The sequence below is a fragment of the Danio aesculapii genome, chromosome 9 (genome assembly GCF_903798145.1).
Source record: "Danio aesculapii chromosome 9, fDanAes4.1, whole genome shotgun sequence".
NCBI lineage: Eukaryota > Metazoa > Chordata > Actinopteri > Cypriniformes > Danionidae > Danio > Danio aesculapii.
The window spans coordinates 38,676,018-38,695,523 of record NC_079443.1 but is presented as its reverse complement, the minus strand read 5'-3'; the positions used below and the strand labels follow the sequence as shown (position 1 = coordinate 38,695,523).

General features: G+C 33.9%; 1 protein-coding gene across 2 annotated transcripts in view; it reads left to right on the top strand.

Moving 5' to 3' along the window:
• sema5ba (sema domain, seven thrombospondin repeats (type 1 and type 1-like), transmembrane domain (TM) and short cytoplasmic domain, (semaphorin) 5Ba) overlaps positions 1 to 19,506 on the top strand; it is a 286,878-nt gene that overhangs the window by 156,873 nt on the left and 110,499 nt on the right. For both annotated transcript variants that reach the window (XM_056465657.1, XM_056465656.1), the window contains exon 6: positions 17,908 to 17,970. In XM_056465657.1, the coding sequence (XP_056321632.1) occupies positions 17,908 to 17,970 (63 nt within the window). The remainder of the gene's footprint in view (positions 1 to 17,907; positions 17,971 to 19,506) is intronic.

Genomic DNA, 19,506 nt, shown 5'->3' with positions numbered 1-19,506 from the left:
GTGCAAGTTACCCTTGCCAAGGGCACTGACACAACCCCATACCATGACAGACCCTGGCTTTTGGTGTAATGTCCTGGTTAAAAGATGATTAAGTCTTTCACTAATGGTTCACGATTTATTTATTGGTCACATTCCATAGAAACATTACACAACATAGCATCACGAATCACTGTAAGAACTAGAGAGAAAACAAACAAACAAACAAACAAACAAACAAACAAACAAACACAAATGAATCCTGAAAGTTGAAACACTAAGCCGACATTCATTCATTTTCTTTTCAGCTTAGTCCCTTTATTAATCTGTCGCCACAGCAGAATGAACCGCCAATTTATCCAGCATCCAAACCAACTTATCTAAAAGAATTAAGCATTCATTTTAAACAAATTGAGAAAATTAAACTACCTTATATTCCCTTAAACCAGAAGCTAAAGCACATAAATTGGGAATCAGCCGTATACCCATGCCTTGTTGCCCTGTTTCACCTAGTGTTCCATGCCTGGCGTGCTTTGCTTCTTGTCCATTACAATATACAGTACCTGATTTATACAGTAGGCTACATAATCTCTGTGTCATAGTTAAAGTCCCCAACCATAACTTAATTCATTCAACAAAATCAAACCATATAGTCGATGCCAATACCCTAGTGGTAAAGTGCGCCAACATATACTGTAGCACTGAGGTGCTCACGGTGACCATTACCTCAGAGAGTTTTTATTCAGAGTTGGAATCAGACTTCCACATGCCTGTACAGTAGTCAACATTTGAAGTGGATCAAAATTTTTTTTCAAAATTGTCCTAAGACAAGATTTCACATCATTTTAGGACAACTTTGATGCAAGGGTTTTGAACAGCAAATGTTGACTACTGTATTTCACAATATTACTGTTTGTTTTAGGTTCAATAAATGCAGCCATAGAGAGTACATCTACTTTCTGCATCATTACGTTCACTTTAATTACTGTTTTTCAAGAATTAGACTTCAGCGTGTAACTTCTGCTTTGCCATTTTTGTTAAATATGTAAATTAGTCTAAATGTCATAACAGGCAGCTCTAGCTGATTGTCTGCATGCAGTTGGGCATTTTAGCCTCTGAAAATGTATCAGGGATTTTAGTAATAAATCAGTGCTGATGATAGAGTAAATAAACGAAAAGCAACACGACTAAACATAAACTGAGAGATTAATATTGCTGTCAAATCTTTCCTTCTGGTGACATTTCAAAGCGTTTTGCACGGCCATGATAACAACATTTAAGATTAATCTTTAGTTGTGCGCCTGTGTAACACCTTCAGAACATAAATGTGTGTTTTAAATTATGTGCTTATACACTATGCACTTTTACACTGTGCACTCAACTGTCTAGAGTATGAAATTTGTGAGGTTATAATGCCATTCAGTCTGAAAGCCCCAAATCCTTTACTGTGTAATAAAGGCTGTGACAGTTTAGTCCAACAGTCCACACTTTGTTTTTTGCTGGTTAAATTCTTCATCATCTCTTATGATATCCGTTATAAAGTGCACTTTTACTTTGTGAAACTTTCAATGTGAAGTGAACACTTGCACCTAGTTTTGAGTGTAACTAGGGTGTGAAAAGTAATGTATGGGATTACTTTTCATCTTTAGGCCATTTAATTAGTTACTTTTGGAACATTCTATCAGAAACTTACATTTTCACTTATAAAATATGTGCCAGGGCCTGACCTTTAAGCTTGTTGTCCTCAAAAAAATCATTCAAAAACAAGCATAAAATCATACAATTCAATGAAAGAATGCATCCTTGCTCACTGTCAGCTTCTCCGTCAAACGATGTGGTCGAATGCCCCTTATATTATGCTTTCCTTAAAAACTGTGCATAAATTCAAATAGTTTTATGTGAAGCAGTTCAGAGAAGCAGAGTAATTATAGTCTTGTTATAAATTATTTTTCAGAATAATTATTTAAACCATTATTTTCAACTAAAGAAGGTTACATTTATCAAGTTTATTCTTAAGAAAAAGAAATTAGTTTGACAATACAAGGTATACATTTAGAAAAGCAGATTAATTGTACGTATACATATACATTTTTTTTCATATATTTCGCCAGTTCACCTATTGGACATGCTTAAGAAAAAAAAAAAACTAGTAAGCATCTCTTGTATTTGCCCTGTAGCTACTTTTGTCATTCACATAGCAATCACACTTAACTGAATTTCATGTCTGGAATGTATGCGTTATTGAGTCTATAAGGTAACAATAATATAGGATGATAACTTTGTTTGAAATGGGTTTGTCTAAAAGAAAATTTTAGTTTTGTCTTTGTCTTTACTACCAGGTACTTATATTATATCGACTGGGTTAAATAGAATTGCAGTTGTAAAAAGTGCTTAAAATACAATTTTCATTGACTAAAACTAGACTAAATGTCATCAGATTTCGTTGACTAAAACTAGACGAAAGTAGTCATGAATTAATCTGACTAAAATAAGACTAAAATACTTAAACTTTTAATAGACTAAAATCTGCCTAGGCTAAAAAGAGTATGAATGTGACTAAAACTAATAAAGACTCAAATGTCAGCTTCATTCAAAGACTAGACCACCAAAAACAACACTAGTCAGTATATGGTGTAAGAAATATGGTGTCATTAATTGAAAACAAAAGTGTATTTTTTTTTAAAACAAGACTAAAAGGTCCGGTTTGACTCAAATTGAAAGAATTAAGAGATAATTTTTTATTGCCTGAGTTGGGATTTATGTGGAGTTTGTGTTGGGTCAAGTGATTAAGTTACTTTTCATTACAAAAAATGTATTTAAATACAATTTTAATTATGTAATTAGCTATTAAAGGGTGTCACGGTGGTGCAAAGGGTAGCACGATTGCCTTACAGCAAGAAGGTCGCTGGTTCAAGCCCCAGCATGGAGACTTGGGTGGAGTTTGCATGTTCTCTCAGTGTTTGTGTGCATTTCCTCCGAGGGGCTCCGGTTTCCCCCACAGTGCAAAACATGCACTATAGATTATTTGAATAAGCTAAATTGGCCATAGTGTAGTGTGAAAGAGTGTGTATGGGTGTGTTTCCCAGTGTTGGGTAATAAATAAATAAATAAATAAATAAATAAATAAAGGGACCAAGCCGAAAGGAAAATGAATGAATGAATAATTAGCTATTAATTGCTTTTTTTTTTTAAGTAACACGGCCCAACACAGCTTCCACCACTATTTACAGTAGTAAAAAAAATCGACATAATATAGTGAGTAAGTGTGCAGATTGGGATACACATAATGTGTTAATGAAGATATCAAGACATTAGGATAACAGCCAGATGTTTTTTTCCAATTTACCTCAGATTATAATGAATCATTATAAGTATTTATGGAGTTGTTATTAAAAGCATATGGGTGGCATGGCGAATCAGTGTACTGTCGCCTTGCAGCAAGAACGTCACTGGTTCGAGTCCTGGCTGGCACACAGAAATTGGCATTTCTGTGTGGAGTTTGCATGTTCTCCCCGTGTTGGCGTGGGTTTCCTCCGGGTGCTCCAGTTTCTCCCACAGTCCAAAGACATTCGCTATAGGTGGATTAATAAACTAAATTGGTATATAATAGTGTATGTGTGTGAATGAGTGTATGGGTGTTCCCCAGTACTGGGTTGCCACTGGAAGGGTAGTTGGCGGTTCAATCCGCTGTGGCGACCCCTGTTAAATAAGGGACTAAGCCGAAGGTGAATGAATGAATAATAAAAACATTATGTAGATTTCTGTGCAACAACAAAGGACAAATTCTTCTTGTGTTTTTAACTGCAATATATATCTTTTGGTGGCTGTAGCTGTCACAAGATAATTAAAATTAATGCAATACACAGTACACTGCTATATAAATATTACGTTTTGACAGAATTTTCATAAGCCTGACTTCTAAGTTACACAGTCTGTCATGCAGTAAGTGATGTATGTCAGACTTGCTGTCTCTGTATTTGTCTCTGTAAGTTATGATCAATAAAAATAGCTTTGTATTGTTTACAGTACAGTGGTGAATATCTTTTTTCCCTTCACACTTGAACTCATCAGCTCATCACTGTTGCTGTTTTCAGAAATGTTGTTTTTGTTCTGTCTCTTTTTATTCTTCATTTCAGACTCTGAAATAACTGCCCTTTTCAGCGCTCACTACTGAAGCTGCACAGAAATAACCCAAGGTGCATATGTAATCTGAGAATACGTTGCTTCATTAGAAACTTTACTTCTAATAACTAGGGTGGCACGGTGGCTCAGTGGTAAGCACTGTCGTCTCACAGCAAGAATGTCACTGGTTCTAGTCCTGGCCGGGCCAGTTGGCATTTCTGTGTGGAGTTTGCATGTTCTTCCGTGTTGGTGTGGGTTTTCTCCGGGTGCAAATGTCCAAAGATATAAGTGAATTGGATGAACTAAATTGACCGTAGTGTATTAGTGTGTGAATGTGGGAGTGTATGGGTGTTTCCAGTACTGGGTTGCGGCTGGAAGGGCATCCGCTGAGTAAATCATATGCTGGAATAGTTGGCGGTTCATTCCGCTGTGGCGACCTCTGATAAATCAGAGCTGAAGCTGAAGGAAAATGAATAAATGACTTCTAATTTTTTAATATCTTGCAATTCATTTTATATCTCATATTTCAATTTTGCGTTTATAACTTTATAAGAAAGAATTTTCCATTTGTATGTTGTAAAAAATTTTCTCACAGTTAGAAATTTACATCATGCAATTTAATCTCATAACTTCAAATAAAAATAAAATGAAGTTTTAGAAGTTTAAGAACAATAATGCTTCACTACAGAATTTACACATTTTCCCCAAAGGCATACTGGTCAGTCTATATCCAAAATGCAAGCCTCCAAGATGCATCTCACAATTAGAAAATTCTTCATCATTTCTTCAGAATTTTGAGTTCATTTGTCAATTTTGATTTGGTTTTCCTATTTCTGACTTTTTAGAAAAATTGTTGAGTTTATGTCTTGCTGGGTATTGGGTTAGCTTTAGGGTATATATTTCACAATTCTGTCTTTTTTTGTCATATTTTTTGAAATCTTGAAATAGTTTATTTCTCGCAATTCTGACCTTTTTGTGTCAAAAAATTGTGTTGTTTACGCTCATTTTAAATAAGCAGCTTGAACAAGCAGCAAAAAAAAAATTTGAGCGTATATTGCTGTTTAGAGTTCATATTTCACAGTTTCAGCATTATGTCTCAAAGTCAGAATTGTTTTTGTCTATGTTGGAAAAAAAGTCTGAATTATGAGATGAAAAAGTTGCAATAACCTTCTTTTAAAAAAATAATTGTGTTACAAACAGGCTTACATAAATAAGCAGCCTGAATCACTTATCTGAAATTAAATGATTTGTAAAGGATTCAAAGTAAAGTAAAGTTTTCATCACTATCAATTTGCTGGGCAAAGATTAATCGCGATAAAGGTTTGTTTTGGCATAAGATATGTGTGTGTGTTCTATATATGTATTATGTATATGTAATACACACACATATGTACATAAAAACAAAACTTTTCAAAAAAAATTTTTGCATAGGTATTTTAATGTACATATAATTTTATATTTAAATGTAAAAAATAAAATTCAAATATATGCATTCATGTGTGTATTTTACATATAAATAATACATATACACAGTACACACACACACACATATGTATTATGTCTAAACAAAGTTTTATTTTGCATGTGACTAATCTTTGCCCAGCACTACTATAAATATGACATAATCTTTTCTGGTTCACGCAGTAGGGAAAATCATACACCTTTAGAACAAAGAGATGGTGATTTAACAGTAATAGAATGATCACTTCTGTAATAGCATCTAACACATCTTTATTTTCATATAATATCCTTATATGACGAACACTCCAAATTCACACACATTTGCGCCAAACGATACACTGGTCAGTCTATTTCTGAAATGCAAACATCCAAGATGTATTGACAAGACAGAGGTCTCCGCTCTCTGTCGACTGACAATGTGATGCGACCGACTGTTCTGAGCTGCAAGCATTGTTTCAGACAGCGCTGTGGTCAAGAGGTGACCGACCTCTTCAGCTGCAGCCAATAAGACCGGAAGAGCCAGACGTGAGCAAATAACAGCTGCAGAACAAGAGCCGTTTAGATTCTGCACTGCTTTTGTTTTGCTTAAGAAATATGTTCAGCGTTCGCAAACACTCTGCGGTGATTATGAAACAGCATCCGGCTCAACAGATGGAAATGCATGAACACAATGGCGGCTGCTGCTCTCGTTTATTCTAATGATCTGACGGCGCTCTAAATATTTCATATTTTGGGATCTCGAGGGACGGCCAGGGCCTTAGGTGAAGGATGCTCCAGACTGGAGATAAAAATGAAGGAAAGCAAAGCTAAGCGTCTACTCTCTTTATATTATCACTCAGCGTCTTGCCCAAGGTGCACATTTCAACTCTCTGACCTCCGAGTTTGATGAATCTGGGGCTGATTTCATGCTTCCCGCTCATGATTCATTTCCCTCTGCAATTTGCCCAGATTTAATTATTAATGCAGGCTTTGTCACTACTGGGCTAATTTGTGACATATAGACACTGGAAGGAGAGACTGGAGCAATGGAAGCCAAGGGAAATGCTTTTTTAAAGGCTAACTGATTTCACTTGAATTGCAGCAGCCGTTTGTAACCCATTGTTAGTGTTGGTAACTGACAAAGATATTGTTCATGAAAGATTTTTTTCACTTTGTTAATGAAAATATTTAATAATGAGGGAACATACAGAGAGAAAAGATGTTTAAAAATAGATGTAATAATAATTTTTGTTGCGTTTTAAGGATTTGAAATGTTGAATGTTGTAAAGAGTTATATTAACACTTTGGGCTCTATTTTAATGATCTAGACCCAAAGTCTAAGAGCCCTATCATACACCCGGCGCAATAAGGCACAAGACGTGTTTCCACGACGTGTTGCTATTTTCAGAACAACGCAGCCCTAATTTTCCCATTTTCAGCCACTTTGTTTAAATACCAAATCCATTGGCTTGTTTTTATTAAAAAGCTTGTTTTTATTAAAACAAACTAAGCTTGTTTTTATTAAAAAGGATTTGTCCACCTGTCAGGTTTTGGACCATATGGGTCATAGCATGTGTGTTTGTATATAACTCAACCCTGTTAGACCATGCGCCACGGCGCAGAGCGTATTTTTCCATCCTAAAAATTGCAAAAGTGGATTCAGATACGCTCTTAATGCCTTTGCGCCCTGCACTTCAGATTTTGCACCTAGATCGTTAAAATAGAGCCCTAAAGCACAGGGTGCAAAAGCATTAAGAGCCTGTCCAAATCTACTTTTGCTATTTTAAGGACAAAAAAATACACTTTGGGTTGTGCTTATTCTCTTAATGAGTTATGGGTGTGTTTTGAGCATTAAAGCCTTTGAGCATCAGAGTCTCATCTCCCATTCCCTTTAAGAGTCAGTTGCGTCGCGCCATGGAGCATTTACTATTTTTCATCGCAAACTTTGTAGGAGGAAAAACTGAACGCTTCACTCGCGAGAAAACAGTTAAACAGACCATCTGCATGAGCTTCTTCCATTCAGCCTCTTTACTTTCACTTTATTTTACTTTTACTCTTTACTTTACTCCTTTACATTCATGGAGTAAGGAAATTGTGTTGTACGCACTCTACTGAAGATATTCATTAGCCTACATATTTAATTTCATTTGTAAAGTGCAAAGATTTGTTTCAAAATTACTTCTAAATACAGTTCAAATTTCCAGCAAAATAAACAACAATAACAAAATGTGTCAAAAAAAGTCGTATCCAAACACACGTCCTATTCTTCTAGCATCTAGTGACGCATACAGATTGACAAATCTAAATATGTTTTTATTCAAACAAATATAAATATTCATATAATAAATACTGCTAATAAGAATAACATTATACAAATGCAAATTGAAGAAGGCATGGAGGTAGTGGCTTTTATATTTATGTAGAAAATAAAATTCTTTGGAACATTTTAATCCCGCACACCCATGAGTCCACAAAGCGGCGCAAATGGATTTGCTATTTAAACAATGTGGTGCAAAACATGAAAATTAGGGTTGCGCTGGTCTGAAAATAGCAACAAATTGCGCCATACACGTCTTGCACCTTATTGCGGGAGGTGTATTGCGGGATGTGTCTAGTATATATATATATATATATATATATATATATATATATATATATATATATATATATATATATATATACATATATATATATATAATGTTTTAGTGCTTACAAACTGTAGGAAAATAGAAGATTATAAAAAGAACAGTGTAAAACAAGTAAAAAAAAGTAAATTCTTATGGTCCCACTTTATAATAAGTGACCATAGCTAATATATACTTACACTGAAATTAACCATTTGTTACAGTGTACTTATTGTGTAAATACATGTTTTACATTGTACTTAAGATTGATTAAAAACTTGCATGTAATTACATCTGTAATTAATTTTGTAATTACATTCATAATTACACTGTTGACCTTCTCTTCAATAGAAACAGTAACACTGTTAACCATCTTATATAGTATAAGATGGTATGTGTATAAATAGCCCTTAGTATATGTATAAATAGCTCTTCGCGGGTAAATTTTATTTTCCTCTTTTGCTGTAGAAATTGGTGTCTTTTCTCTCAACATGTCGTTCTTAATTTAAACTTATCACTCACATCCAAACACTTGTGTTTTTATGCATGATTTTGTCCCCAGTGTTGCAGTGCAACCACATTGTTATAACTGTTCATTAAACACTGACTTGTTGCTTCATTTCTCCTGCTGTTAAAGTAAATGCGTTTAGACGGCACAGCTGTGGTTCTTCAAAGAGCTCACTATTTGCATGTCCTGGACACACACACACGCACACACACACAGACTTATTCAGACTCTTCACACTCTCTATCTTTCAGATATTGAATTTGGTCTTTGATAATTATTGTAATGCAAAGCGGCACCATAGACATACTCCCAGTAAGTACTTATCTCTTAAGAGCAATCACTATTTGTTCAAAAGCTACTACAGCAGAGGAGTTCTCGAAATCTACCTGAGCTCAAACTCTCTTTTTGCCTTGCAAATGGGAGGGAGCCCTGGGCTCGAGGATCTTATGAGCTCAGGGCTCTCTCCCGGGACAGCATGCCAAACAAGCTTTAAAATCAATCATCAGCTAAGTGTGAACTCTTGAAACGATTATGTCTAGATAAAGTATGTCTTGAGAGATTTGTTAGTGCTAACAAAGAGAAGGGAAAACAATATAAAGCTACATATAAAGATATAGAGTACTTTTTTTTTTAAATACCAATAGCAAATTCGTATAAAATCATATTGTTTTTACATTTTGAGGAACTGATGTCAAATCATTCATTCATTTATTCATTCATTCATTTTCTTTTCAGCTTAGTCCCTTTATTAATCTGGGGTCGCTACAGCGAAATGGACCTCCAACTTATCCAGCATATGTTCTGTGCAGTGGATGCCCTTCCTGCTGCAACCCATCACTGTGAAACACCTATACACTCTCATTCACACTCATACACTATGGACAATTTAGCTTACCAAGTTCACCTACACTCTCAGAAATAAAGGTACAGGAGCTGTCACCTTTTCAAAAGGTACATATTTGTACCTGAAGGGTCCATAATGGTACCTCAAAGGTACTTTATAAGGCAAAATGTCTTGTTGAAGACCTTTTAGGCACCACTGTGGACTATTTGGATACAAATATGAATCTTTTAAAAAGGTACTGCGCCAGTGACCTGGAGGAAACCCACGCCAACATGGGGAGAACGTGCAAACTCCACACAGAAACGCCAACTGACCCAGCCGAGGCTCGAACCAGTGACCTTCTTGCTGTGAGGCGACAATGCTACCCACTGCGCCACTGCACTGCCGTTGATGTCAAATCTCAATACTAAATTCAAAAGTTAAACATTTTATTTGCATTTTTATTTTATTCTAAATTAAATAAATAGTAAAAAGAAACATTAACACAAGATTTTAAATAGTTAAATTAAGACAATAACAAGTTTACTTTGAAATAATAATAAAGTTATAAAATAAGTAAATAAATCAATTAATATTCCTTCCTAATTATATCGGGCAAAACACTTTATGTGCAATTTACCCTTCATGTGTAAATGTAATCATGCTTATTGATATTTAATTATACACTTAAAAGTGCAGTCTAATCTGTATCAAAAAAGTAAAAGAAGTAAATATTTTGTTTAAAAATATATAAGCAATGAAGATGAAAATTAAGATTAAAAATGAAAAGTACACTTAAAAAAATAATCATTTACTCTTCCAAAGAGCTTATTTGCATGTCTTTGGTGACGCAACATGAGAAGAAAAAAAAAAAACCTGCACAAGCCTTATTCAGGACTCTCTATTTTTCGGGTGGTGAATATGGCATTGTGCTGGAATGTGAAGTGAGGGAGATCCAGGGAATGCCGTGGGGGAAGGAGGAGATCTGCGCCCTCTTGTGTAAGATTCTCCAGTCCTGGACAATGAGGCGAAGGTATTGAGAGTCATGTCACATCTCTGAGGGCGGTGGTAAATGGGGACGGGATGCTTCAATAAGACATTCTGTTAAAGGACTAAATGGGGCGGTGCCTCGGGTCGCCTATTGAGGCGCACAGGCCTTGAAGATCAGCCAATGAAACTGATAAGGGGGCGGGGCCATCAGACTTTAATCAGGGGCCTCCTTAATGAGTATGCAAATGACGTTTTCCTCAAGTTTTGGAGGGAAGAGAGCGTTCATGCTAACTCAAGTATTATTAATTGGTGTGTTTGGCTTGTGCTGTAGCAAAGTTGTGAGTTGTTTTCAGAGAATGTTTTATTTTATTTTATTGAATTTGAGGCAGATTAAAAGGACATTTTGATAGATGAATTATGTAAAATAGAGAGAAATTACATGTAATTTTATTTAAAAAACAAGTTGGATAGTTTATAAGTTGGATAAATAAACCTTTCAACTTTAAAGTTGTCTAATGTTGACAAATTTAAATCTGGCTCGATACTTTGAATCTGGCTCGATAAAACCCCATATTGATTTTATAAATAAAATCTGTGTTTAGGTTCTCTTTATTGTTCTATTAATTGTTTTTAATTTCAAGTAAAAAAAAATGTATTTCTCAAATAATTTTCCCTATCATTGATTATGCTGATTATTATTTATTACAATATTATATATTACAATCAATCTGATATTAATTTAAAACCTTTATATATTGTCTTCAACTCTCTATGTAGGTTTGTTTTAAGATGTTCCTATAAAACCCATCATTGCATATATGAATCTCTTAGTTTACTTCAACCTAAGCTCCATAGACAATGGCTGTTTCTCAATTCCAAGAACGCAGAGAATGAACTTGCGTTCTTGTGGAGACCCGTCTTGCCAGGTCACCTCGGAAAAAGAACTCGGGAGACCACAAGAACAGACAATGCATCTTGTGAGAAATGAGATGCTGCATGATGGTCACATGATCTTCACGCATTTTTAACCGAAAATTATGTGAACATTACAGCGTTCATACAGCGATTTATTGTTTTTTTCCCCTTTTCACAATGTATACTATGCATAAAGACTTTACAAATATGCGTTGCACAATACAAATAAAACAGATTTTGATTTCAGCAAATCTGAAAATCAACCCTTAAAAAAAAACACCCTTAATGTGTTTATGCCTTTATTAATATTTTCATGTCAATGTTTACTTTCACGTCTCATTTAGGGAAACTCCTGAGACAAATAAGTTATCTCTCTAAACATTAATGATAAACCTATATAAAATGCTGAGTCTCTCACCTCCAGTCGCAATGACTTCTGGAACTTCTCAAGTGAATTTTGCACTCAAGTCTGCATCGATGCGTCCTTGATATCAAGAACACATCCGGAAACTTTCATGCGTTATTCGTTCTTGCAGCTTGAGTTTTGAAACTGACCTTTGGACACAAGATCACTGAAGAACGCATATTGAGAAACAGCCAATATCATTGGTATTTGTTTCTTTTTAAATGAGTTTATTTTAGTTTCCCTTCTTATTTAAAGCAGCTTTTTGTTCCATTTACCTCTTCAAATTCTCTTCATCATATACAACAGAATTATTTTTGGTTCCAAGAATTACAACAGGAAGTGGCCGTAGTTCCTTTCAATACAAGCTCCTTTTGACTGGAACAATCTTCCTTTTTCTTTTAGATCAATTAAGACATTTAGACTTTTTGGGACTAATTTATTTTCTTTTTTGGAAACAACATGTAAATCTTATTAATATTGGTGCCAATTTAAATGCTTATTATTTATTTGTGTATCAAATTGTTTGTACTTTTGATTATATGTTTTTGTTTGCTTAGGCTTTAGACTGTGAGAAGTGTTTCAGGTGAAGTGTGCTGTTTGTTTGTTTGTTTGTTTGTTTGTTTGTTTGTTTGTTTGTTTTGTTTAGCTGTATGTTTGTTGTGAAGTGTTGTACTCTGTTTAATTTAAGTCGGGAGCCCCTCGAAAATGAGATGGTTCATCTCAAGGGGCCATCCCATTTAATAAATTCAAATTCAAATATTATTAGTTAAACATTTAATTGAAATGCATAAAATTTGTTATATTTATTACATCAACAAATACATCAAATCAATACAATATAACAAGTTATTAGCATTTTTTTATTTCAATTTGAAAATTGTTAGAAAATAATCAAACTTGCAGTGACACGAAAATGTAGAGAATTATTTTTATTTTATTTTTATCTTATTTTTATTTAAAATTTATTTTTTTTATTTTTATTTTATTTTATTTTGTTTTTATTTTTATTTTTTTATTTCATTTACTTTAATTTAATTTCATTCATTCATTCATTCATTCATTCATTCATTCATTCATTCATTCATTCATTTATTTATTTATTTATTTATTTATTTATTTATTTATTTTATTTTATGACCTAGCAGCAACAAATGATATTAAGTCTATTTATTTTAAGTCATTTATTTTATTTTATTTTATTTTATTTATTTTATTTTATTTTATTTTATTTTATTTTATTTTATTTTATTTATTTTATTTTATTTTATTTTATTTTATTTTATTTTATTTTATGACCTAGCAGCGACAAATTATATTAAGTCTATTTATTTTAAGTCATTTATTTATTTTATTTTATTTTATTTTATTTTATTTTATTTTATTTTATTTTATTTTATTTTATTTATTTTATTTTATTTATTTTATTTTATGACCTGGCAGCAACAAATTATATTAAGTCTATTTATTTTAAGCCATTTATTTATTTATTTATTTATTTATTTATTTATTTATCTATTTATTTATTTATTTATTTATTTATTCATTCAATCATTCATTCCTTCATTAATTTATTTATTTATCTAATTATTTAGCAAATTTGGCACATTTGGCACAAGATTGTATTTATTTATTTATTTATTTAGCAAATTTGGCACATTTGGCACAAGATATTTTGTGTGCATTTGTGGAGTAGAAATTAAATACAGTGACATTCAGTCTTTGTTTTGACAATTTCCTGGTATCATTATTTTAAAATTTGGGAAATACTTTAGAAAGTACTTAAGCTTTACATATAAGACTATATGGCTAGAATTAAACTAAAAAAATACAATACTTGAGTAATTTGCATGACATTTTGAGAAGTACAGTATACTAGAGTCCAGAGGCCTTTAGTAAAAGCTATAGCCATGTAAATGTTTAAATTATTCATATTAAATATATCTTCTTTATTTATAATCCACGCTGTTTTTATAATCTTGTATGATTCAGTGATATACACATTTCAGGAATATTTTCACTTTGTCACCACTAATTTTAAACCATCTAAAGGATAAAATGTCTTCGAAATGACACGTAACAAGTGCTTTCCGGTGCCCTGAGGACAGGTGCAGTGTCCCGTGCTATGCTTTTCATCTATAACACTTGTAATGTTCCCTCCGAGACAATAGGCTTATCAACGGAAGCCGGCAAACGGGGTACAATTCTCCACCATCCCGCCCTGTCTTGAGCTCTTATTAGCATTTCCTCAATACTTGAAGTGAATGGAGCGCATTTTCTAGCCCAGTGTTGTTTCTGTGCCTCGCTAATTTATGTATAAATAAATCCCAACTATTTTATCCCTCCATGAAAAATTCATGATAGTATTTCATGAGGATGCCAGGGGCAGGGCGCTCGGTGCCGCCACCGTTATTAGAATAGATGAAGTTTGAGTAATTATGCCACAAATAGTGGTGGCGGGTGTGATTTCTGAGCGGGTGCGCATCCATGTCGCATGGCCTCATTAGACCAGTGAGATCTGAGTGTGGAGCCACATTAAGCTGCACTTCTGAACACACATTTCCTCCCTGACAAGCTCTGTAGGCGAAACGGATGCTCATCTGTGATTTCGACATCCTTTATGCCTTTTAGGGAGTTTTACAGATATTCCAAATGAAAAAAAGTGCATTTTGGAGTAGTTTGTGAAGTGTTGTTTGCTATTCAAGCATCAAAGGGATGTCATTGCTTTTTCTTATGTCTCTGTTTTTATCAAACACTTTCAGTTTAAAAGGAAACTGCAGTGCAGGTTTATCCATCATAGTGTTTGTTTGTTTGTTTATTTATGCTTTTAGATATTTAGATTTTAGGAAATGAGCAATTTATTTGAGTCATTTTTATATGTGTGTGTTACGTTTGGTTGATTATTTTTGGTTATTAATAATAATAGAATTGTTATTATTATTATTATTATTATTATTACTATAAGTAGTAGTAGAAGTAGTAGTCGTAGTTTTCTTATTTAAAAATAGTTATTATTTAAAATATTTTTTACAATAATTGCTTTTTTTTACATATCATTTTTATATTAAACATTGAATTATATTAAATGATAACAACAGTAATAATTTAGAGGTTAAAGTTAACTTTGAGGTTATGTTTTGACTTGAGTTTGACTTGAGATTGACTTGGTTAAGTTTGACTTGAGGTTGAGTTTGACTTGAGTTTGAGTTTGACTTGAGCTTGACTTGAGGTTGAGTTTGACTTGAGGTTGAGTTTGAGTTTGACTTGAGCTTGACTTGAGGTTGAGTTTGAGATTGAGTTTGAGCGTGACTTGAGGTTGAGGTTTAGTTTGAGTTTGACTTGAGGATGAGATTGACTTTGAGGTTGACTTGAGCTTGACTTGAGGTTGAGTTTGAGATTGAGTTTGAGATTGAGTTCGACTTGAGGTTGAGTTTGAGATTGAGTTTGACTTGAGGTTGAGTTAGAGATTGAGTTTGAGCTTGACTTAAGGTTGAGGTTGACTTGAGCTTGACTTAAGGTTGAGTTTGAGATTGAGTTTGAGTTTGACTTGAGGTTGAGTTTGAGATTGAGTTTGAGTTTGACTTGAGGTTAAGTTGACTTGAGGTTGAGTTTGAGATTGAGTTTGACTTGAGGTTGAATTGAGTTTGACTTGAGGTTGAGTTTGAGATTAAGTTTGAGTATAACTTGAGGTTGAATTGAGTTTGACTTGAGGTTGACTTTGAGTTTGACTTGAGATTGACTTGAGATTGAATTGAGTTTGAGTTTGAAATTAAGTTTGACTTGAGGTTGAGTTTGAGATTGACTTGAGGTTGAGTTTGAGTTTGAGATTAAGTTTGACTTGAGGTTGAGTTTGACTTGATGTTGAGTTGAGTTTGACTTGTTTAAGGTTAAGATTGAGTTTAACCTAAACTTGACTTGAGTTTGAGATTAAGTTTGACCTGAGTTTGACTTGAGTTAGAGATTGAGTTTGAGTTTGACTTGAGATTGACTTGAGGTTGAATTGAGTTGTGAATTTTCAATCCAGCATATAAAAACACAACATTTCTCATAGATGTTTATGAGCGGGTACTTGAACCGTACTGCTGGGATCATGAGAGTATAAGACAAAACAACTGCTTAATGAACAAACCCTTACGTCATTACCTCTGCATGCTTTGAATCTATATATTACCTCATCTTCTTTGACATAACGCTTGTCAAAGGTAATTAATCATTCAAAGGTTGAAACCTCCCACCAGTGAAAAGCTCTCCCATCAGCATCCGCCACAGCCTGGTGGAGAGCGACCGGCCCCTCAGCGGTGGCAAGGTCTCCAGCTCCACATTCAACCCTTCGCCAAACATGGCATACAGTGTGCTTTTCACAGCCTGCCTCTTCAGAAGGGTCTTTGGGAATAGCATTTGTAGGGCTGGCATTGTTCCAGTGTGGTGAGAAGAGAGGGACTGCCGTGGCTAAGGGTCAGGGTTAAGCTGACAGATTCTTCCAGAAAACAGGGGCTCACAGACAAGATGTTAATGACCTGAGCGATGACTCACCACTCAGGCATCCGTCACAAACATGCCTCAGTGCTGAAACACACATGAATGCAAACACAAACAAAAGAGCACTAGATCTGTGAGGTATTGGGTACCTGACAGATTTGCTGTTGTTAACAACTTGGATTGATGAGAAGGTGGTATCTAAATGTGTAAATTTAACCATTGAGAATAAATGGCTCTTTTATCTTTGCCATGATGACAGTACATGCTATTTTACTAGATATTTTTTAAAGATACTAGCCTTAAGTGCAATTTAAAGGCTTAACTAAGTTATTTAAGTTAACTAGACAAGTAAAGGTAATTAGGCAAGTCATTGTATAAAAGTGTTTCGTCTGTAGACAATCGCAAATGTGTGCAGCCTTGCTGCCGTTGTAGGGTGTGTATTCAGGGAAACTTTATCACCCCTAGGTTTCTAGTGTGGTCCTGAAAAATCTCAGTTTCAAGGGCTCTCTAGCCTTTCCTCTTAGACTCTTCCTCCTTTACACTCACCCCCTAAAGTCACCCATCAACAAGATCTGAAAGGCGCATTGCAACAGCTATCACACCAGAGAAATTTTCTTTTCATTAAGCCTGACTAATATCCATTTCACTTTTGGACTTAATTATTCACAACTCAATTTAGTTCAATAGTACAACATTAAAAGCAAAATGAACTCAACAATTTTGCTTTTATTGTTGTACTGTCATTTTTTCAGCTAGAACAAGAAAATTCTCTTCAAGAAAATGGCCGCTTTAATCAAGTCTAAATACAACATTACACACTACTTTTTTAATTGGCTTAATAAAAAAATCCTGAAAAATCGTATTAGGTTGCCAAATCAAGTTGTCCTTTTCTATTCTCACTTGTTTACCATCTGATCTTCCTCTATGCAGGTTCAGATATTCTGACTCACTTAAGCAACAACATGCAGGTCATGTGAGAGGAGGCTGTGCTATTAATACAGCAAACCAATTACCACCAATTTTATCTGGTTATCCACAATGAAGCTTTTCTACTGTTCCCGCCAAAACTTGTCACATTGTTAGCATGCCATATAAACAAATGGACTTTATTTAGACCTCCAGTCAATGTCTGAAATGCATCTCAAGCCGAGAGACAAATGTGGAAGTGTTGTGCTTATAACTGAATCATTTGTGGAAGTGTATGTGTGCATATTTCCACCTTGAGACAGCAGGCCTGCAGTTTCTTAAGCGCAGCCTCTATTAGTGTTGGCTGGACACGCAGCTCTAAAGGGGCATAATTGGGCAGGAGAAAATAGAGTGGCTTGTGCTGGTGAAAAAAAAAAAAAAACACGACGAGGTCTCTGTGCTTGAATGAGACTAGAGGATGGTATTTACATGCAAATTGTATCTGGTCTTCCAACTGTCTAGTTACCTCACCCTTTTAAGCCGCTGGCCCACTTATCATGCTGTTTACACAATAAACACCACAATAAGTCTTTTGATGCATCTGGCTAAATGCAATATTAGCATCAACAGTTGCGTAACCTGGCTCCTTTTATTACAAACAGCTGCTGGGCAACTGTGAATCATGGCAAGTCACTTTTTGGGGTTTATTTTGGTCTCCTAGGCAACGGAATGGGGCCCAGACGAAGACACCAGGAGGTCCTGTCAAAGCAAAGGGAAGACGGAGGTAACTTTAAACCCCCAGGTTCTCTGTTGAATAGGCACATTTCTTTCAAAACGCTGACAGCTCATTGGATAAAGGGAGCGGGTATTGTTGAGGTTTGTGGGAGGGCAATATGTTCAGCTTACTTATTCAGTATTTTCAAAGCCCAGGGGTCAGTATTTTCTTTATTTGAGCATATTACTCTCTGAATGGCAACAGCAAAAATGAAAATCCACTAGCAGATTCAAGCATTACAGGGGATAGGTTTTAAAATCATTAGTGTTCAAGTAAATGCTTATATCTTTAAAAATTGAAGAACAAGTTTTCACCAACCCTAAAACGTTTTTATTTCATGGGTTTTCTAGTAAGTAAGTAAATAAGTAAAGTAAGTAAGTAAGTAAGTAAAGATTTGTTTATATAGCACCTTTCACAGACGTTAAGTGACAAAGTGCTTCACAATAAGAGAAAACCAAAAAAAAAAAAAAAAAACAGGTAAAAGAACACATCACTAAAAGAAAATATATCATAAACAAGTTAAAAATCAAAGTACAGAAACACTAATACTGTCAATTAAAAACTTGATCAAAAATATGTGTCTTTAAATGCTTTTTAAAAAGTTCAACTATTTATTTATTTATTTATTTATTTATTTATTTATTTATTTATTTATTTATGCAATATGACCTATGAAAACCCAGGAAAAATTATTATAAAAAAATAAACTTTTGTTTGGGAATTCTTTTTTAAGTAATCTTATTAGGAATTCAATTAAAAATCTTTATTTGCTCCATTTCAAATCAAATTAAATTGAAAATATATCAATAAAATGATTTTAAATGATCAAGTGAAACTGAAAGATTTATTAATGTCTGAAAAAATATTTCACAGTATTAGTATTATTATTGTTTTATTTATTTGTTTATTTTTGCAATAAATGACTAATGCCAATCCTTCAGAAACCCCCGAAAATTGTTTTATTATTAAACAAATAAACTTTTGTTTGGGAATTATTTTTTTAAGTTCTTATTAAGAATTCAATCAAAAATCTTGGTAACACTTTATTTTCATGGTCCACTTGAGTATTAGTAGACTGTCTGCTTAATATCTGTTGATACTGCTACTAAACAGACATTTAACTGACTATAAGAAACTTTGCAAGTACATGTCAACTTACACTAACCCTAACCCTAACCCCAACCCTAACCCCAATCTAACAGTCTACTTATAATCTAATGAGAATTAGTTGTCATATAGATGCAATGTAACTTAAATTCAACAAACGAACCATCAAAATAAAGTGTGACCAAAATTTGTATTTGCTCCATTTAAAATCAAATTAAATTTAAAATATAGCATTAACATTTCTTTAAGGATTCCTGATAAGCATATTTCCATTTTTGTTTAGCAAATGTAAATAACCGAATGATTGGCCAGAATGTGTTTTCTAACCCAGTACAGTAGTACAATGCAAAATCAACACAAAATCTCCTACATTTTCTTTACTGTAAATCTCTTTCCTGTCTTATAATTTGACAAAGCTGCCAAAACTGTTGTTTCAAC